The sequence below is a fragment of the Bufo gargarizans genome, chromosome 6, assembly GCF_014858855.1.
Source record: "Bufo gargarizans isolate SCDJY-AF-19 chromosome 6, ASM1485885v1, whole genome shotgun sequence".
Taxonomy (NCBI): domain Eukaryota; kingdom Metazoa; phylum Chordata; class Amphibia; order Anura; family Bufonidae; genus Bufo; species Bufo gargarizans.
The window spans coordinates 209,259,854-209,282,773 of record NC_058085.1 but is presented as its reverse complement, the minus strand read 5'-3'; the positions used below and the strand labels follow the sequence as shown (position 1 = coordinate 209,282,773).

Genomic DNA, 22,920 nt, shown 5'->3' with positions numbered 1-22,920 from the left:
AAATGAAGTCTTAACTTTGCCTGGTTTCACAAGATATATTAGATCTTGCTCAACCTGGCCACTCTGATGACTGGACAGTGTCAGATTGAACATGAAGACTCCATCCCTGGAGAAAACATGTGGTTTCTGCCCATATTGCAAGCTACAGTCTTTAAAAAAGGGTTTTCTAGGCTTCTGATATTGATGAGCTATCGTTAGGAGAGGGGATTAATATCCAATCAGTGAGGGTCCGAAACCTGGCTCCCCCATGATCAGCTGTTCCGTGCAGCCTCTGGTGCTGGAACTAGCACTCTGCATGGGACAGGTAGCACAGCTACATTCAAAGTGTAGTGGTTGTGCTGGGTTACTGCAGCTAAGCTGCCACTGAATTTAATGGGAGCAGAGCTGCAGTAACCCAGCACAGTCACTATACTTTAAACAAAGCTGTGCTTCCTGTTCCATTCAAAGTGCTAGTTCCAGCACCAGAGACTGCAAAGAACAGCTGGTTGGTGGGGGAGCAGGTTGTCAGACCCTCACTGATTGGATATTGATGACCTTTCTAAAGGATACGTCATCAATATCAGGAGCCCTTTCAGCAAATAGGATGCCATTATGAACAGGAAACCGAGGGTTGTAAAAAATATATATATATTATATATATATGGATTGCTCTGGGTGGCAACAATAGGTGGTATTCCAGGTATGCAGATTACATTTCTTAATTTTGTGAAAGGAAAACAAAGACATGTTACATACAATAGAATAGAAAGTAACAGTTTATTTAAATTTTTGCTCTTTGGCTTCCTTTATTATTGTTGTCTACATTTATTTTGCAAGTCTAATTACAATAAAGCATGAAATCTTATTGTTGATTTTTCTCATCTTCTCATTCACCTACATTTACCATTGTTTCCTTGGCTGTAGAGTTAGGCGAAACATGATTACTGGAGAAAGGATTTTTCATTGCAGAAGCCATAAGATCTCTCAGCTTCTTCAGCTTACTTTTATCCATCTGGTACTTTGCCAGACAAGGACTACACAGATCATTCTCATTCACAAGATGAAGACATTTAATCCTTTCAATAGTTTCCTGTTGCTCTTCCTCAGTTTTTTCTTCTGTATTCTGGATAGGGTTTCTTTTGGTGTTAATCTTCTTCAGTTTAGGCAGCTTGAGTATGCCAGGAGGAACTGAAGTAAGATGATTATCAAAGAGGCATACTTCCTTGAGCTCTTTTAGATTCCCTAATGTAGTTGGCAGAACATCAATGCTGTTAAGTCCAAGGTTAAGTTGACGCAAGTTCTTGAGATGACTTAGTTCCATTGGGATACCATTTGCGGTCAGTTTGTTGTTGCAAACATTAAGATATAGGAGGTTTTGTAGTTGACCTATGGACTCTGGAAGTTTTTCTATCTGATTGCTGTGTAGATCTAGCCATCGTAGATTCTGAAAACGTTGTATCCAATCAGGAATCTTTCGTATAAAATTCCTACTTAGGTCCAGCTCTTCTATATCACAGAGTTTCAATAGGCATTTGGGCATAGAAGCAATTGCCATCTTAGAAAGATCCAGTCTTCTTTTACCATCAAATGTGATGCGAATGGAATTCTTGGCTGCTTTCAGGGTGACTTTCTTACCCTTATGATTTCTTTTGCCTTTTGCCATTTTTCTGAAAGAAAATACATTGTTGAATTGGAGCATGTTTTCCTGGACTAAATATGCTTGTGTGAAATTGCTCTTAGATACAAAAAGTATTTTTGAAAACTCAGACTTGTGCCAATTAACACCTTCCTGCATTTTCATTTTTTTGCTTCCTGTTTCCAGAGCTACAACAGTTTTATTGTTTTGTTAGCTATGAGGGACAAGTTGTATTTCTAATGCCTCCATTTAATATTATATATCATGTAGTGGGAAGTTTAAAAAAATAAATCCAAATAGGGTGGCATTAAAAAAAAAAATATCAAGCACGACTTTATGGGTTTTGTTTTTACAGCGTTTTTACTATGCGGTAAAACAAATTCATGCCTTTTAGTCTCTGTGTGATTACAACAAAATCACATTTATAATGTATGGTATTGTCACGACCCTGGGTCTTGGTCGTGACTCCTTGGGAGCCGCATGCAGTTACCCGCGGTTTTGGTGTTGTGACAACCGCAGCTGGGGGCACTTAGTGGTTTGCCTCAGGTGCGGTTGTCGCGGATAACACGCATGCGTGCGGTTGCCCTTGGCAACGTGTTTTATGTGCACTCCCTTTGTGTGTTAAAGCCTCAGTCCCTGGCTGGGTTCAGTAGGTTGCTCTCAGCAATGCTGGCTGGAGCAGCCTCCTGTCTCCTCCATCTGCCTGGTGGGGACCATCCTTCTGGTCATACTGTCACGGCTGGCGGTGGGGGAAACCCCCAGCCGTGCGGTACCTGGAGATGTTTGGTCGCTGCAAGGCCAGGACCACAGGATCAGGTCACCTCTTAAAGTCTCCCTGATCTGACCCTAACTCCTAACCTGCATGGGCCGACCTTTAGGGTAGGAGGACCCATGCGCAGGAACCTCGGGTCCCTACTATCCCTCCGCAGGTCCCTAGGCTAGGAGCTGGATAGACTACCTGTTCCTCCAGAACACGGAGGAACAGGAGCCTAGAAAGACCAAGCTGGTAATAAGGGGGATCCAATACAACTTATGGCAGTGGCAGGTATGTGGAACTACAACCTCACCTACCTGCCACAAACACACAGCCCGGAACCCATGCAAAAGTGCTGTCTGTCTACAACAACAGAAAAGACAACAGCACACACCATACATCACACAGGGAACCAGGGAACCATAAGGCGCAACAAGCCAGCAATCACATACACATAAACATAACATCAGACAAGGTAACAAAGGTTTATGACCAGAAGGATGGTCCCCACCAGGCAGATGGAGGAGACAGGAGGCTGCTCCAGCCAGCATGGCTGAGAGCAACCTACTGAACCCAGCCAGGGACTGAGGCTTTATAGGCCAAGTGGCCACACCCAACGGTCAGACACACCCAGTGACTCACACACACTGGGAAGGGAGTTAACCCTTCCTACACCACAGAAGAGAAGGGAAAACACCAACTTAAAGGGAAATAGCACACACACTCACTCACCTGTTACCGCTGGCAACGGCATGCGTGGCAGCCGTGTCCTGAAGAACAACCAGCAGGCCGCGACCCTGCCACCACATGCACACAACACCAGACGTTGCCGCGGACCACCGCAGGTGAAGGGAGGTGTCCAAGTGCATACAACCAACACAATCTCGTGCACAACAAACACACAAAGGGAGTGCACATAAAACACGTTGCCAAGGGCAACCGCACGCATGCGTGTTATCCGCGGCAACCGCACCTGAGGCAAACCACTAAGTGCCCCCAGCTGCGGTTGTCACAACACCAAAACCGCGGGTAACTGCATGCGGCTCCCAAGGAGTCACGACCAAGACCCAGGGTCGTGACAGGTATATGCTTAGAAAAAAAAAATATTTTTTTTTCTATGCCATATTCTGACCCCCATAATATTTTAATAGTTACATCCATGGAGCTGTGTGAGGGATCATTTTTGGTGGGATCTGTAGTTTTTATTGATAGCATTTGGAGTGTGTATGACTTTATCACTTTTTATTCGATTTTTTGAGTGAGGTAAAGTGATGGAAAAACAACGTATCGCGTATCGGTTTACAATGCACTGCTGCCACCTGCAAGCCTGTATTGAAATACACCAGTGATCAGGCATCAGAATCTCAAGCAGGTTCCAGCCTATTGTTACAAGGTAACAGCTTCTCCAATCTTAGCCGGAGGAAGCATTTACTGGAGAAGGAGCGCGTGGCTACCGCATTCTTTCAGATATTAGGCCTGGCACAGCAGATGCCATCTTTAAACACCCAACATCAATCATAATATTACAGCGGATGTCGGGAAAACCATAGAACAAATTTCAGAGGAGCTTCTCACATCAAAACAATAACCTTAAAATTGGAGACAGATTGGTACATCATACTCATGCCGAGAGAGAGAGAGAGAGAGAGAGAGAGATAGAGACAAGATAAACTCAATACACTTGCTATTGTTCCTCTCATACCAGGTTTGCACTTCGGTTGTAAATCCCACTGGATACAGATGAAAGGCTCCAATCAGAAGTTACAATGTTTTATTTAAAGGGGTTATCAGAGTTATTTTTTTGTTCTTTCTATGTTCCTAACTAGGCAAATGTAACAGCGTTCCAATTCACTCACTTTATCTCCAGTGGTTGGTTTCTCAGAGTTCACTGAGGGTCACATGACCTGTGATGTCAGCTTCTCTCCCTGCTCTGATAAAGGTCATTTACAAGCCTGTAAACGAGACGTCACTGTGCTGGCCACGCCCCCCCCCCTTCACTACCGTCTACTTTCTGCTAGGATTCTTAACCCCTTCAGCTGCACAGCTTTGCAGGCAGTGAAGAGATAATGCTGGGCACTGGAGTTGATATACTAGAGAGAACATTGCACAAGAAGGTAGGGGGGAGATCCTGTATGTATTAGCAGTGTCATTATACCGATGGGACATGTAGTCCTACATATACAACATGCTGCAGAGTCTCCCAGCAGGCAGACATGTCACTCAGGGCAGCTCTTGTATTCACTCCCTTAGCAGTGTCATTATACAGCTGGGACTTGTAGTCCTACACATACAACATGCTGCAGAGTATCCCAGCAGGCAGACATGTCACTCAGGACAGCTCTTGAATTCACTCCCTTATCAGAGCAGGAGAAGAAACGAGACGGTGAACTTTACGTCCAACGTATGGACCTTAAACGGCGCACTCACACAACTGATCGTAAACAGTATTAGGGTATCAGCTATTTTTTTGCTTTATTCATAGACAACGCGTTTCGGGGTACTAGGGACCCCTTTATCAAGTCTAAAAGGTAAGGTTAAAATAAGGGGGAGAAGCAAATATATGGAAAGACATAATACAGATGTATCCGTCAATAGGGAAGTAATAGTATAAAAATAAATATAAAATGATAGAAAATACATATATGTATATAAAGACATGTATATATCAGACGGGAAAATGATCAATAAAAATATGTACACATAAAATTTATAAAGGGTATTACATATACATGGAGGCATGTAGTTTAAAACAACCAAAAAAAAAAAATATATACATATACATATATATATATAAAAGAAAAAATATATATATATAATCACTACTGTCGCATATATTTTGAAAAAAATAGTAGTTTTGAGAAAAACAGAAGTGAATAAATGTCCACTGTTTAAGTGAAGGCCACTATATTGTGCTAGGCCATTAACCACAAGGACCAAGGTAGGAATATATATATGTTCTCTCAAATTAGGAGCAGACTATGGCTGCAAGGTCTAAGTGTATGTTCTAAAGACTGTTGTGGAAGATAGGGTTACTAGCAAAAGGAATAATGGACTCTGATGTAGAAGTATTAACATACCTGGATCGGATCAGCAGAGCGGTGCTGCTGCTGAATCCGGGAAGCACGAGGAGGACGCTGACCTGCTGTGGCGCGCGCACTGCTGGGGGTTAAGAGGTGGCTGCGCTTGTATGGGAGGGCCTGACTTCCTTCATTGGAGGTGCGTCCGTGGGGGGCGGGGCCGGGGGCGGAGTTATCAGCAGCGCACGGAGAGATGAATGGGGGATAGAACAGAGCGGGCAGAGAGAGGGATCGGGGTACGGATGGTGTCAATTAAAAAACTGAAGCTGAGGTGGGGACGTGTGTATGAAAGCAAGTCTGATATTAAGTCGATCGTGGTGGCTGTGGGGTTATTTGAGCAAGGCAGGTTATTGGCAAGGGGGAGTGAAGAAAAGGAATTACAGGGATACATACCCTGCAGGGAAAAAATGGATATTGATGTAGGTGTATGATGGGTGGGCTGGGGATGGCATATAATTAAACTCACTGAGTGTTGAATAGAAGGAGGGAAGGGGAAGGGGGACACAATGTGACATGGGAACAAGAGGATGAACCGGAAAGATACATGTGAAGAAATGTTGGAACTAAATGAGGGGGATAGATATAATGGGGGGCACTGGGATATACGGGATAGTATAATGTAAGTCGCGCCAATTATACCCACAGACATCAGTACGCACCATGAAGAAAATAGCCAAATCACCCAAAACTCCCATCATCAACAAGGCAGTTAGATTACCCAAGACCTCACAATCTACCCTCATCCGACCTACCCGTGTGGTTCACCCCCCCATCAATTCCGCCATTACCGATACCCTCCTTTCCGTTAACCCCAACCTTGGATCTCCCCCAAGGCTGCCCCCTAAATCTACCCCCACATCATTTCCATCACTGTCCACATCATCGAATCCCGAAGAGCCTGAACAATCCCTTTTGGAAGACTCCCTTATCACTCTGCATAATACAAGTCATTTAGGTGACATACAAACCTCTCCCCACCATACTGCTAACCGATCACTTTCTTTTTTATCTCTACCCGGGGCATTGACCCCGGAAGCAACGTATGTCCTCAAACAACCATCAGGCAAGTCAAAGATGATACCAGATTTCTTCAAGCCGAAGATCGATCCTCCCCCAAAGGGGCTAAAAAGAAAAAATACAGGAGAGGAAGAAGAGGAGGAACACGAACCCGCGGGACCGGAAAACAAAACGGATGCAGAAGAACCGAAACAGAACACGCACAGCCTGAAGAGGAACAAAACCTCACTACTGTAAAAATATTTAATCTCTCTGACTTTAGCCTCTCTACACCACAAATGTCAGTTCTCCAGAGGGGCCTATCCTTTTGTCCGGCAGAAAGGTACAATGACTTTGACCTCTTTGTGGATTTGAATACATTCATTAGGAACGTTACACTCCAAAGGCATTTTGCCATTCAATCTAAATTACCCAAGACAAAAAAAGAAGAGGATCTCTCGGTTGATACAAGAATAATAAATACTCCCCATACTGATCTGAAACCCAAATCCACGTTTAATCCCACATACCACAGAGGAAATCACATTAACACCTTTTATTCCTTGGTGTCTAAAGAGTCAAGAAACATCAACAAGACCACTAAGGCCAAGAACAACCTGATGAAAGATGAAAAAGATGCACTAAAGGAACTAAGCAATAATGACCTACTTGTGATCAGGAGCGCAGATAAGGGAGGTGGTATAGTTCTACAAAATAAAAATGATTATATAAAGGAAGCGAGAAATATACTGAACGACCCTCTGTATTATGAATCCCTGTCATATAACCCAGTTGCAGAGGACCAAAAGAAGTTGAATGCTCTATTGAAACAGGCGGAAGAAAATAAAATCATCACTAAAAAAGAAAAGGAATACATAACAGTCGAACATCCAAATACAGCACTCTTTTACCATCTACCGAAGATTCACAAAAACAGTAAGAACCCTCCAGGTCGACCGATCATTTCAGGAATAAACTCGCTCACCAGCAACCTCTCCCATTATGTAGACCTCTTCCTGCAAAGCCACGTTACAAACCTCCCCTCTTATTTAAGAGATTCCACACAATTAATTAGCTCCCTCAAAAGCATCACTTGGGAATCCCAATATAGTTGGCTTACATTGGATGTCGCAGCCCTCTATACAAATATTCCACACACAGCAGGCATTGAAACAGCAAAACGCTTCCTGGAAATGGATGACCGTCTCTCCGATAAACACAGGAAATTCATACTGGATGCGATTCATTTCATCCTTACACATAACATCTTTACTTTTGAAGGAAAAATCTATAGACAGTGAAACGGAACCGCAATGGGGACGCGTTTTGCGCCAAGCTTCGCCAACTTATACATGGGCTGTTTCGAAGAAGAATTCATTTATTCCAGTCATAATTGGAGGAACAATATCGTTTTTTACAAACGATATATTGATGACCTCATTGTGATTTGGAACGGCCCCAAAGAAGAAGCTCAGGCATTTGTCAGCTATCTTAATACAAACAGATGGAACCTTACATTCACCTCCAATCTGTCAACCACGTCTATAGAATATTTAGACCTGATCCTTTATTCAGAGGACCAGACCATCAAGTCAAAAACATACTTCAAACAGGTTGACGGAAATAGCTACCTGGATTATAGAAGTGCCCACTATAAGAAGTGGAAAGACAATATCCCGTTCAGCCAATTCAAGCGCATCAGAAGGAATTGTACGGATGAGGATGATTTCCTCTCTCAAAGTAATATATTGAAGTCTAGGTTTACTAAGAAAAAATATCCAGAAAGAATTATACAGAATGCGTTTATGCAGGCAAAAAATCTAAGCCAGGAAGAATGCCTGAATACAAAAAAGAAAAACGAGCAGACCGAAACAACCAAAAGGGCGGACTACAAGACAGCTTTTATCACGACCTTCAACCCCAACCACGCAGCTCTGAGAGCCATTCTATCGAAACATTGGCACATCTTGAAAGATGACCCATATCTGAAAGACCTGATACCATCAAAACCGCGCATCACCTTCAGGAGAGCAAAAACTCTGAAGAACATACTCGCACCGAGTAAACTCAAGAAGAAAAAGAACATCAACACAATTTCAGCCGGGTTAACGTGCCAGCTGAAATTTAAAGGCAGCTATAAGTGCAATCACAAACTGTGCAAATGCTGCGACAGTATTTCAAACCGTGTCCAGACCTTCAAGAGTAATGTAACGGGAGAGGAACACCCGATCAAAAGCCTCATGAACTGCTCATCAACCTATGTCATATATCTGATAGAATGTGAATGTGGGCTACAATATATAGGCCGTACCATCCAGACACTAAGAGAAAGATTGAACAAACACCGATGGAATATCTCGCGAGGCTACCTCCAACATAGCGTGTCCCGCCATTTTCTCACTACTCATAACAAAGATGCTTCAAAACTAATAATAACACCAATTGAGACCATTTTGGAAACAGCATCCGATAAATTCAGGACATTACAAAAGAGAGAAATGTATTGGATTTTCAAACTCCAAACTCTGTAACCGTACGGACTCAACGAGTCCTTGGAGAGCAAATGCTTCTAATTGGCGCGACTTACACTATACCATCCCGTATATCCCAGTGCCTCCCCCCCCCCATTATATCTATCCCCCTCATTCAGTCCAAACATCTCTTCACATGTATCTATATATAATTGGCGCGACTTACATTATACTATCCCGTATATCCCAGTGCCCCCCCTTATATCTATCCCCCTCATTTAGTTCCAACATTTCTTCACATGTATCTTTCCGGTTCATCCTCTTGTTCCCATGTCACATTGTGTCCCCCTTCCCTCCTTCTATTCAACACTCAGTGAGTTTAATTATATGCCATCCCCAGCCCACCCATCATACACCTACATCAATATCCATTTTTTCCCTGCAGGGTATGTATCCCTGTAATTCCTTTTCTTCACTCCCCCTTGCCAATAACCTGCCTTGCTCAAATAACCCCACAGCCACCACGATCGACTTAATATCAGACTTGCTTTCATACACACGTCCCCACCTCAGCTTCAGTTTTTTAATTGACACCATCCGTACCCCGATCCCTCTCTCTGCCCGCTCTGTTCTATCCCCCATTCATCTCTCCGTGCGCCGCTGATAACTCCGCCCCCGACTCCGCCCCCACCCCCACGGATGCACCTCCAATGAAGGAAGTCAGGCCCTCCCATACAAGCGCAGCCACCTCTTAACCCCCAGCAGTGCGCGCGCCACAGCAGGTCAGCGTCCTCCTCGTGCTTCCCGGATTCAGCAGCAGCACCGCTCTGCTGATCCGATCCAGGTATGTTAATACTTCTACATCAGAGTCCATTATTCCTTTTGCTAGTAACCCTATCTTCCACAACAGTCTTTAGAACATACACTTAGACCTATTCTGCTCCTAATTTGAGAGAACATATATATATTCCTACCTTGGTCCTTGTGGTTAATGGCCTAGCACAATATAGTGGCCTTCACTTAAACAGTGGACATTTATTCACTTCTGTTTTTCTCAAAACTACTATTTTTTCAAAATATATGCGACAGTAGTGATTAGATTATATATATTTTTTCTTTTATATATATATGTATATTTATTATTTTTTTTTTTTTTTTTTTTTTTGGTTGTTTTAAACTACATGCCTCCATGTATATGTAATACCCTTTATAAATTTTATGTGTACATATTTTTATTGATCATTTTCCCGTCTGATATATACATGTCTTTATATACATATACATATTTTCTATCATTTTATATTTATTTTTATACTATTACTTCCCTATTGACGGATACATCTGTATTATGTCTTTCCATATATTTGCTTCTCCCCCTTATTTTTACCTTACCTTTTAGACTTGATAAAGGGGTCCCTAGTACCCCGAAACGCGTTGTCTATGAATAAAGCAAAAAAATAGCTGATACCCTAATACTGTCTATGATCGGTTGTGTGAGTGCGCCGTTTAAGGTCCAAACGTTGGACGTAAAGTTCACCGTCTCGTTTCTTCTACCGTTACCCAAGTGGCAGGGTGGCTCCTGCCCAAGGTGACCGGACGAATCTAGGCTGCACCAACCGTTGAAATTCCTTGTTATTCAGTCTTCCTTGCGGTTGCACCCAAACTGGTGCAACCCCAATAGGTGAGCATAATACATCCTGTAGTAGATTTTTTCTGTTTTGAACACACTCACCCTATGAGCGCCTTTCTCTATTTTAATCGCCATCACTTGCGTTATCAGAGCAGGGGGAGGGGCAGAGATTGTTTTTATTGCATGTAAAGAAAGGGCCAGAAAAGAAGCAGGGAAATGAGGAAATATATATATATTTATTTTTTTTGCATAAAACTTGCTTAGCTCAGTTATATATCAGATTTTCTGTGCTATATTATTTTTTTTCATAACTCGGACAACCCCTTTAACTCAATGCATTTTGAGTGATAGACAACCCCTTCATCATAATATGTATAACATAACAAACAGGCAATTAGCTTGTTTATATAGCATGTCCTCACTAATTAATTCATAATTGCCACCAAGGGCCGCCAACTGGAGGTCACACAACCGGAAGTACGTCACCAGTCATGTGATGTCCAGTAATAGTTAGGCAGAAGAAAATATGCATTCCATACTGGAACGCATAAAGGTGATCTAAATAAATATAATGGTCTAAATTAAATTACCATAAACTATGTATATAAATTATCCCCTAGTGCAGGGTCAGACAGTCTTTTTATAAAAGAGGAGGTGGTTACATTCCACGGTGGTATGCATGCATTCGGGGAGCAGCCTTGCCTTGGGGCCATCTCCTTCTGATTAGGAGGACACTGTGTTCCAGGAAGGAACGTACACGCTACAGGAGTTGGGAATGGCCTTACTATGGGGCCAACCCCATGACAAAATGGCTTGATATAAACAATCAAAAATTGCAATGTATACAATAAAAATACTAATACATTAATATCTTAAAGGGACTCTGTCACCAGTTTCTAACCCCCACTTTTAAAAATATTGTTCTGTCCATGGAGCCCTTGTGATTACTAAGGTGTTGTTATAAGCTAAATCTGCTGGCTCGTTTTGATAAAAAAAACGTTTTATCTAACCTGTCAGTCATATAGTTAAGGTGCCCAGGGCGTTTCTCATGGCCTGAAGATGCCGCCCGCTGTCGCCGCCGTTGGTGCCCAGCTCCTCCTATGCTCTCGTCAGCGCCGCCTGAAAATCATGAGATACGCCTCCGGCTCTCCCTCACTCCCCCCTCCTTCTTTTCTAAGATCCCGCGCGTGCGCACAGGCCTGTGCCTGATGCGCCTGTGCGGACTTTTCGGTTCAGCCTCATTGAGCGAAGTGCGCATGCGCGAGCACTTCGCTCAACCTCCCGATAACGCGAACACTGCCGCACGCGCAAAGTTGAGATACAATACAAAAATATATACAAATTCATGACAGATAAAAATAATTAATGGCAGATAAGAATAAAAAAAATATAATAAGTATGAATGTCAAAAGGCAATAGCTATACTACCATATTAATCTTTTTCCTAATGGAGAAGAAAAGAGAAAACAAAATATTTCTTAATTTATTATATAATAAATTAGTTGATTAATTTATGTACTCTTTATTTGTACCTTTATCTGTTGTGTTGGGCTCTTGCAATATATAAGGAGAATGCTCTAAAAAGGGAATAGAAAAAAATAAATAAAAATTATATATATACAGTATATATATATATATATATATAAAACATTAAAAATAAATGAGTAATAAAAAATAGCTATACTCAGTGCGAGGGCAATAATGGTACATGAGTAATATTAATAATAAATGAGCAAAAAATGTAATAGTTATATTCTAAAGATTCATTTAGGCCAAAGGGAGTATTGAATTAAATTTAAAAATACAGTAAATTTCCTTTCTACAAAGCTATTGAAAGGATTGAAGAACATGATCTATCAGAATAATATATAAAAACTTAGAATCACCATTGTAATTAATATTTTAACAGTGTTGGTTTCTTTTTTTTAATCGTTGTTCGTGTCGTTAGACCAATGTATTGTAATTTACATGGACACTGACATAGATAAATTGCATTACTTGAACTGCAATCTAGATAATGTCTTAACTAGATTATTTCACCTGTGTCGGTCACCCCCACCTCTATAATATTATGTACTTTATTGCGGCAACATTTACATCGTCTGGAATGACAATAAAAATAATCTATTCCTTTCCCCCCCTCCCTCCCCCCCATGTTTTGTTTTTAACAGGTGTATAGAAGTTGGTTTTGCAGCTGTGTTGTTGGGTCGGTCGGTCGGGAGCTAAAGGTTTTGAATAGTCCAAGCCCTTTGATAGGTAATGGTGGGATATCTGGGCAGGACTTACATTAGAATTGGGTCCTTCAACAGAGTGTCCCAATAGAGTACTTTGAATTGTATTATGATATGTATTATATCTAGTGATAAAATTGCAATCATACAAGTTATTCTTGTTTCCTCATTTGTTGGTTGGACGAGGTTTGAGGCAATCCAACCCGGTCTCGCCTCTTACACATTTTATTGAGTGGTTGATTAAACTTTTTGGATACCCCTTATCGAGGAAGATTTAATAACATAGAGTTGGTGTTCCAAAGTGGTACAGTTATGGCAAATCCTATTGAATTAACTATATTATATATTTTTTCTTCCATCTTGAATAATGGCAACTTTTATAGTCAAGGTAACTATTTGCATCCACACTCTTGAAGTGTTTTTTTCGTCAAAATATTGTGTGCTTTAGTGTAGAGGACCAGATCTTTCCGATCCTATTGTGTGAGACAAATGCTAACCAAACCTGGGTCAGGTCAGTTTAAGATAAAGTTCTCTGATGTGTACAACATTTTCTGGTGTACCTGCTGCATAAGCCTGTCCAACCCTGGAGATGGTGAAATGAAGTACATGCTGACAAGCCAGTACATTCCAATAGCCAGCTGTGACTTCATAGTCACTATGACAACCTACTAGGAATTGTTCAGAACTATAATCATCATGGATGCTGATGTTGACTAAACAGATGTAGCAGGGTCAACACACATACTCTTAACTCAAATTTCTTTACTCATCGCATTATCTTGAAACAAAAGCATTTGCAAACCAATTGAAGATGTCTGCTTAACGCATTTAGTTTAGATAACACAGTCTCAGAAAGCATGTGTGTTAACTCTACTACATCTGTATGTCCTGCTTAGAGTTTTCATGCTCTCTTCTTGATAGTCCCTTACGGTTCTTTCCTTATCTTATCTGTATATCAGCCACCTTCCGATTTCATTCTATATCTCCTCAGTCCCCATAAAGCTACCTACAGCACTCCAGGATGGGAAACACTCTAATTCTAATTTAAACAAGCGCATGCAGCACACAAGCCACATCCAAAGGTGCAGCCTCATATCAAGTGGGGCCGCACACTCGGTATCTTGCAAACTTCCCTTACCTTCCTTATAGTGGCCTCAAAACACCAGTTGAAACAGCACTGGATATCAATTTTACTGCAGGCCAGTGGAGTACAGGCCCCAAACATTAGGCATTCACCAGACAGAAAAGATCAAGTGATTATGAGGCTGAAGGAATATTAGATGGTCATTGGATATCAATTTTAATGCAGTACAGTGTAGTACAGGCCCCAAACATTAGGCATTCACCGGACAGAAAACAAAAGTGATTATGTGGCTAAAGGTACATTAGGCGGTCACCGTATAACAATTTTACTGTTGGCCAGTTAGATTATAGGCCCCAAAAATTATGCATTTAACTTACAGAAACGATCAAGAAATGATGTGGCTGGAGGAATATTAGGCGGTCACCAAATAACAATTTTACTGTTGGCCACTTAGATTACAGGCCCCAAACATAAGGCGTTCACCGTACAGAAAAGTGATGATATGGCTTGAGGTATATTAGACAGTCATTGGCTATCAATTTTACTGCAGGCGAGTGAAGTACAGGCCCCAAACATTAGGCATTCACTGTACAGAAAATAAAAAATGATTATGTGGCTGGGGTTACAATAGGCGGACACCATATGACTATTTTACTTTTGGCCAGTTAGATTACAGGCCCAAAACATTAGGCATTAATCGTACAGAAAAGATCAAGGGATTATGTGGCTGGAGGTATATTAGACGGTCATTGGATATCAATTTTACTGCAGGCTAGTGTAGTACAGGTCCCAAACATTAGGCATTCACCGTAAAGAAAGAAAAAAAACAAGTAATTATGTGGCTGGAGGTAAATTAGGCGGTCACCATATAACAATTTTAATGTTGGCCAGTTAGATTACAGGCCCCAAACAATATGCATTTACCGTACAGAAAAGAACAAGTGATTATGTGGCTTGAGGTATATTAGGCGGTCACCAAATGACAATTTTACTGTTGGCCAGTGTAGTACAGTCCCCAAACATTAGACATTCACCAGACAGAAAAGAAAAGTGATTATGTGGCTGGAGGTACATTAGGCCGTCACCGTATAACAATTTTATTGTTGGCCAGTTAGATTACAGCCCCCAAACATTAGGTGTTCACAGTGCAGAAAAGAACAAGTGATGATATGGCTGGAGGTATATTAGGCGGGCACAGTATGACAATTTTGCTGTGGGCCCCAAACATTAGGCATTCACCATAAAGAAAAGAACAAGTGATTATGTGGCCGGAGGTATATTAGGCGGTCACTAGGGTTGAGCGAACCTGAACTGTAAAGTTCAGGTTTGTACCGAACTTTAGGATTTTTGGACCCGAACACAAACATTTCAGTAAAAGCTCGGGTTCGGTGTTCGGCGATTTCCTAGCGATTTTTGAAAGACTACAGAGCAGCAAATCAACAAGCGTTTAACTGTGTGACCTCAGAAGCCATCACAGCTATGCCTACTAATGGCATGGCTTTGATTGGCCAGTGCAGCATTTGACCTAGCGTCTATATAAGCTAGAGTCACGTAGCGCTGCACGTCACTCTGCTGTGCTTAGTGTAGGGAGAGGATGATGCTGCTGCTGAGAGGGAGAGAATAGGACAGAATCTGTTATCAGAACTCCAATTGAACTCAGCAATCTACATAGATATAGTTGTATGGGTGCAGTGCACAATCTTTTTAAAACTGCCATGAGCCCAGTGCCAGAGAAAAATAAGTTTTATCCGTCTGTTAGTTAGGTGGGCGGCGGCGGCCATTTTATGCAAGCTCAGTGCACCAGCACTGCATCTGTGCTTTTGTGACATTCAAATCCAAGCTTCAAATACTGCAATAATCTGTCTTGGAAAAAACACAAATTTTTGGCCATATCCAACATCTGGTGCCTTTGCAGGATTAGTCAGTGTGCAATTTAAGCTAGAAATACAGCTATAATTTTCTGGGTTTTAAAAACACTCTTTTTGCGCAAAATACACAATTTTACAGCACTTGATGCATCTGCACATGTGAAATTCAAGGGTTATATACTGCTGTCATAGTCTGTTATTAAACAAACACCCAGTTTGGGGAAAAAAAATACATTTTGCAGCCTTTGCTGCATATGTCATTGTGAGATACACACTTTAGATACTGTGGTTCTACTCAGTTATTTGAAACACAACCATTTTGGGCAAAAAACTTTAATTGTGGCCTAGTCTGCATCTGTACGTGTGAGATACAACCTTTACATACTGTTGTTCTATTCTGCTATTAATTAAACACCTCTTTAGGGCAAGATCCTACATTTGTCAAATAAGGTACGTGGCCCAGGTCGTGGTGCTACTGGTGGAGCTCCTGTTGCAGGGAGAGGATGTAGTTGATCTGTGCCAGCTACATGCCAAGTGAAACCCCTTCCTCAGGTGCAAGTAGGCGACAGTGCCATGACCAGGCATTTGAGTGCAAAGCACGAGTTGCAGTGGAGTAGACACTTCAAAAACCAAGAAAGGTCTCTGGCTCCTCCTGCTTCCTCTTCTGCTGCAGTCTCGGCCTCTTCATCCACCTCTGGAGGGACAGTGCCACCTGCCACCCCGCAAACAGAGGATCTGCCAGCAACACCACCATCTGGGTCACCAAGCATCTCCACAATGTCCCACGGAAGTGTTCAGCTCTCCATCTCCCAAAAACTGGAGCGGAAGAGGAAGAACCCCCCTACCCAACCGCAATCCCTGGCCTTAAAGGGCTTCTGTCAGCCCACTAAACCCTTTTTTTTCCCCCGTTAATATTAATCCCTACACTGCAAGCTCCCTGTACATATGCTAAATATTCATTTTCGTTCAGTAGATATTGTTAAAAATCAAGTTTTATAATATGTAAATTCAAAAATATCGCGCCTGCGCCGTACCTTTCTTTAATCGGTGCAGGCGCACTGAGAGGCGGCCTCTCTCCCGGCCGCTCCATCCTCAATGCACCTGCGCCGGGTGTGGATGTGACGTCATCGGCGCAGGCGCACTGAGAGGCGGCCGCTCTGCCGGCCGCTCCATCCTCAATGCGCCTGCGCCGATGACGTCACATCTACACCCGGCGCAGGCGCATTGAGGATGGAGCGGCCGGGAGAGAGGCCGCCTCTCAGTGTGCCTGCACCGATTAAAGAAAGGTACGGCGCAGGCGCGATATTTTGAATTTGAACAGGGCCAGCAGAGAACGAACCCGTTCCCTGGCCCTGTCAATCAAACGGCGGAGGGGGCGTCATGATGAGAGGAGGATGCGGCTGCTACCAGCAAGTAGCCGCCCTACTTGCTGGTAGCAAGGTAATTTACATATTATAAAACTTGATTTTTAACAATATCTACTGAACGAAAATGAATATTTAGCATATGTACAGGGAGCTTGCAGTGTAGGGATTAATATTAACGGGGGAAAAAAAAAGGGTTTAGTGGGCTGACAGAAGCCCTTTAAATGCCAGCATTTCTAAATTACTGGCCTTTGAAATGCTGTAATTTCAGCATTCAATCAGGTGTGTACTTTGCAAAGCCATCTGTGGCAAGGTGCACCTCACTACGGATATGTGGACCAGTAAGCACGGTCAGGGACGTTATATCTCCATAAGAGTAAACTGGATAAATGCAGTGGCGGCCGGGCCTGAGGCGGATAGCAGTTTGGCACCACCGAGGATTGCAGGGCGCTTCAGTTTGCCTCCTGTTGCTTCCTCCTCCTACTCCGCTTCCTCATCCTCTATCGGCTCCTCATCCGGTCAGCGTAATACCTTCACCACCAACTACAGCACAGCCAGGGGTAAACGACAGCAGGCAGTTTTAAAACGTATCTGTTTGGGGGACAAACCACACACTGCGCAGGAGCTGTGGACTTTCCTTGAACAACAGGCCGATGAGTGGTTGGTGCTAGTGAGCATCAAGCCCGGCCTGATAGTGTGCAAGCACCACTTCACTACCAATGACTGGTCCTCAATGCGAGACCTGTGTTCCTTGTTGCGCTGTTTCAAGTACTCCGCCAACATGGCCAGTGCCGATAACGCCGTTCTCAGCGTTACTATCCCACTTCTATGCCTCCTTGAAAAAATGCTGTTGGCAATGATGGAAGAGGATGTGGCACAAGAGGAGGAGGAAGAGGGATCATTTCGTAGGGTTTTCGGCCAGTCATTCCGAAGTGGCTCAGAGGGTGGGTTCCTGCACCCACAAACGCCAGGTACACAATTGTCCAGCCAGTGCACAGTTCTGGAGGATGAGGAGGTGGAGATGGAGGAGGAGGAACCTTGTTCACAGCAGTGTGGCACCCAAACCAGCTCATGGCCATCACCGGAGCATGGCTGGGGGATACAGAGTACACAGACGATACACCTACCACAGAAGACAGCTTTTCGTTGCCTCTGGGCAGCCTGGCACACTTGAGCGATTACATGCTGCAGTGTCTCTGCAACGACAGCCGAGTTTACCACATTCTAACCTGTGCTGATTACTGGGTGGCCACGCTGCTAGATCCCCATTACAAGGACAACGTACCATCCTTAATTCCCTCACTGGAGCGTGATCATAAGATGTGCTAGTACAAGCACACGCTGGTAGACGCTCTGCTGGTGGCATTCCCTCCTGACAGCGGGGGCACAGTGAAGGTGAAGGCAGAGGAGCAGAAAGAGGTCACCAACACAGCTGGGCACCGCCAGCACCTCAGAAGGCAGGGTTAGCATGGCCGAAATGTGGAAAAGCTTTTTCAGCCACAACAACCAGCACCACCAGCTGATATGGAACGTCTTAGCAGGAGGCAGTGTTTCACCAACATGGTGGAGCAGTATGTGTGCACACTCCTACACGTACTGAATGATGGGTCTGCCCCCTCCAACTTCTGGGTCTCCAAATTGGGCACATGGCCTGAACTTGCCCTTTACGCCTTGGAGGTGCTGGCTTGACCCTGCAGCCAGTGTATTATATGAACGTGTGTTTAGCACAGCAGGGGGCGTTATCACAAACAAGCGCAGCCGCCTGTCCACAGCCAATGTGGACAAGCTCACGTTCATTAAAAGGAACCAGGCATGGATCCTACAGGACTTGTCCGTACCTTGTGCAGAATAGACATGTATACTGGCCTTAACCAACCATTGGTATACTACAGCGCAATTGCGCATTCTTTAAATTTTGGATATATCACACTCTTTTGGAGTGTACCCAAATTTAACAAAAAAATGTAAACCAAAAACCAGTGTTGGCTACGTTGTCCTCCTCCAACGCTGCTTCTACCTACACAGCTACGTCCACTGCCTCCACAAACTTCTACTCCATATGGACCTCCACCTCATAAATCACAATGTTTTTTTTTTGTACGTATTTTATTTTATTTTGTCATTTCACTACTTTGTCTGTTACATTTTTGGGTGAGATTCACCAATTTTTGGGTGTAATATACCACTGCTATACCGAGTAGACAGGTTAAAAAAAATTCACAAATTTGTCTGTTGGATTTTTGGGTGAAATTCACCAAATTTTGGGTGCGATATACCCCTCCTCTACCTAATTGACAGCTTAATAAATTTCACTAAAAAATTACATTTTAGGGTGACATTAAAAATGTTTTTTCTGTCATAGACCTGTACTCTACCAAGTAGACAGGTTAATACATTTCATTAATTTTTCTGTTACATTCTTTGGTTAACATTTTACAATTTTGGACGTGAATAAACCCCTGCTCTGCATAGGTGACATGAAATAAAATTTCTGAAATTCTTTAATTAATGCACGCAAACTCCTTTCATTCAATATTTAAACTTTAACAAGCTGTCCCATATTTGCGCTTTAATAATTAGTCCCACATTTGCACTTCACTAATTTGTCCCACCTTTGTGCTTCAATAAATTTCCATTATTTACGCTCGATCAAAATAAAATTTAATCTATTTATCTACCTTGGATGTGGTCTCTCTTTCTCACGCTCCCTCTCCGGCGTGTAACCCTGATTCGCAGATAACCGTGATCAACATGGTAGGCTCAGAAAAGAACATCAAAAGTTGATAGAGAAGATATCCAAATGGATGGTGGACGTCACAGGGATGTGCAAACAGGCAGAAGTTATCTAGAGTCAACAAAGTGGCAGCAGGGCCTCTCCTGGCTAACGTTTCCAAATCCAAAATACCACAGTGACACGCCCTATAATTTTGTATTAATCATTCCAATAACAGGGCATCTTAAGAGTCCTGTATTGTTGTTCATCTTCACAACCTCCCCGAGTTGGGAGTGGGTAATTGCTGCGCGCCCCCTTCTTTCCTTAAATTCTTCAGTTTTAATAGCTTCTCCCACATTTTCGCTTGATCACAATTAAATTTCATGCATTGATCTCACTTGGATGTGGTTTCTCTTTCTCACACTCCCTCTCCGGGGTGGAACCCTGATTTGCCGCTAACCGTGATCAACATGGTAGGCGCAGAAAAGAACATCGAAAGTTGATATAGCAGATATCCAATTGGATCGTGAACATCACGGGGACGTGCAACATGGTGGGGCAGTATGTTTGCACACGCCTACACGAACTGACTGATGATTCTGCCCAATGCAACTTCTGGGTCTCCAAATTGGGCACATGGCCTGAGCTTGCCCTTTACGCCTTGGAGGTGCTGGCCTGCCCTGCAGCCAGTGTATTATATCAATGTGTGTTTAGCATGGTAGGAGGCGTTATCACAGACCAGCGCAGCCGCCTGTCCAGAGCCAATGTGGACAAGCTCACGTTCATTAAAAGAAGTTATCTAGAGTCAACAAAGCGGCAGCAGGGCCTCTCCTGTCTAACGTTTCCAAATCCAAAATACCCCAGTGACATTCCCTATAATTTTTTTATTAATTATTCCAATAGCAGGGCATCTTAGGAGTCTGTATTGTTATTTATCGTCACTACCTGCCCTGCATCCAGTCTATTGTCTGAACGTGTGTTTAGCACGACTGGAGGGGGTTAACACAGGTTATATTTCCCAATTAAAAAAAATAAGAATAAATTTAAGAACTAAAAGCAGTTTAGGATACCTCCTCCTCCACCGCCGCTTACACCTACACCGCCACATCAACCACCTCCTCAACCTCCTACTCCATATGGACCTCGTCCTCCTAGATCAAGATTATTAGTTTTTATTTTTACGTATTTTATGTTATTTAAAGTCATTTCCTTATCCATATTTGTTTACAGAGCACTTGTCATGCTCCTAACCACATTTTGCATCCCTGTAGCCCTTTCCGTGAAATTTTTAGAGCCATTTTTGCGCTCAAAAGTTCGGGTCCCCATTGACTTCAACAGGGTCTGGTTCGGGGTCAAGTTCGGGTCCCGAACTCAAACTTTTTTGTGAAGTTCGGCCGAACCCCTCGAACACGAACATCGAGGTGTCCGCTCAACTCTAGCGTTCACCGTATAACAATTTAACTGATGGCCACAAAAATTATACATTCACCTTAAAGAAAAGATCAAGTGATTATGTGGCTGAAGGTATATTAGATGGTCATTGGATATCAATTTTACTGCAGGCCAGTGGAGTATAGGCCTCAAACATTAGGCATTCACCATACAGAAAAGAACAAGTGATTATATGGCTGAAGGTGCATTAGGCGGTCACCACATAACAATTTTACTGTTGGCCAGTTAGATTACAGGCCCCAAAAAATTATGCATTTAGCGTACAGAAAAGATCAAGTGATTATTTGGCTGGAGGTATATTAGATGGTCATTGGATAACAATTTTACTGCAGGCCAGTGGAGTACAGGCCCCAAACATTAGGCATTCACTGAACAGAAAAGATCAAGTGATTATGTGGCAGAAGGAATATTAGACAGTCATTGAATATCAATTTTACTGCAGGACAGTGGAGAAAAGGGCCCAAACATTAGGCATTCACCTTACAGAAAAGAACAAGTGATTTATGTGGCTAAAGGTACATTAGGCGGTATAACAATTTTACTGTTGGCCAGTTAGATTACAGGCCCCAAAAATTATGCATTCACCGTACAGAAAAGATCAAGTGATAATGCGGCTGGAGGTACATTAGGAGGTCACCATATAGCAATTTTACTGTTGGCCAGTTAGATTACAGGCCCCAAATATTATGCATTCACCGTACAGGAAATATCAAGTAATTATGAGGCTGCAGTTATATTAGATGGTCAATGGATATCAATTTTACTGCAGGCCAGTGGAGTACAGGCCCCAAACATTAGTCATTCACTGGAAATAAAAAAACAAGTGTCTATATGGCTGGAGGCACATTAGGCGGTCACCATAAAGTATGCATTTAACGTACAGAAAAGATCAAGAAATTATTTGGCTGGAAGTATGTTATAGACGGTCATTGGATATCAATATTACTGCAGGCCAGTGCGGTACAGGCCCCAAACATAAGGTATTCACTGCACAGAAAAGATCAAGTGATTATGTGGCTGCATGTGCATTAGGCGGTCACCAAATAACAATTTTACTGTTGGCCCGTTAGATTACATGCCCCAAATATTATGCATTCACCGTACAGGAAGTATCAAGTAATTATGAGGCTGCAGTTATATTAGATGGTCAATGGATATCAATTTTACTGCAGGCCAGTGGAGTATAGACCCCAAACATTAGTCATTCACTGGAAATTAAAAAAAACAAGTGTCTATATGGCTGGAGGCACATTAGGCGGTCACCATATAACAATTGTAATGTTAGTTAGTTAGATTGCAGACCCCAAACATTATGCATTCACCGTACAGAGAAGAACAAGTGATAATGTGGGAGGAGGTACATTAAGCGGTCATCAAATAACAATTTTACTGTTGGCCAGTAAGATTATAGGCCCAAAACATTAGGCATTCATAGGACAGAAAAGATCAAGTGATTATGTGGCTTGAGGTATATTAGACGGTCATTGGATATCAATTTTACTGCAGGCCAGTGTACTACATGCTACAAACATTAGGCATTCACCGTACAGAAAAAAAACAAGTAATTATGTGGCCGGAGGTACATTAGGCGGTCACTGTATAACAATCTTACTGTTGGGCAGTAAGATTATAGGCCCAAAACATTAGGCATTCAAAGGACAGAAA

General features: G+C 42.6%; 1 protein-coding gene across 3 annotated transcripts in view; it reads right to left on the bottom strand.

Moving 5' to 3' along the window:
- Positions 1 to 840: 840 nt before the first annotated feature.
- LRRC18 (leucine rich repeat containing 18) overlaps positions 841 to 22,920 on the bottom strand; it is a 114,897-nt gene continuing 92,817 nt past the window's right edge. For 2 of the 3 annotated variants that reach the window (XM_044299363.1, XM_044299364.1), the window contains exon 2: positions 841 to 1,646. In XM_044299363.1, coding sequence (XP_044155298.1) covers positions 866 to 1,642 — 777 coding nt within the window. In that variant the 5' untranslated portion in view covers positions 1,643 to 1,646 and the 3' untranslated portion in view covers positions 841 to 865. Of the gene's footprint in view, positions 1,647 to 12,075; positions 12,121 to 22,920 lie in introns of all 3 variants that reach the window. The other variant, XM_044299362.1, reaches the window with a different exon arrangement.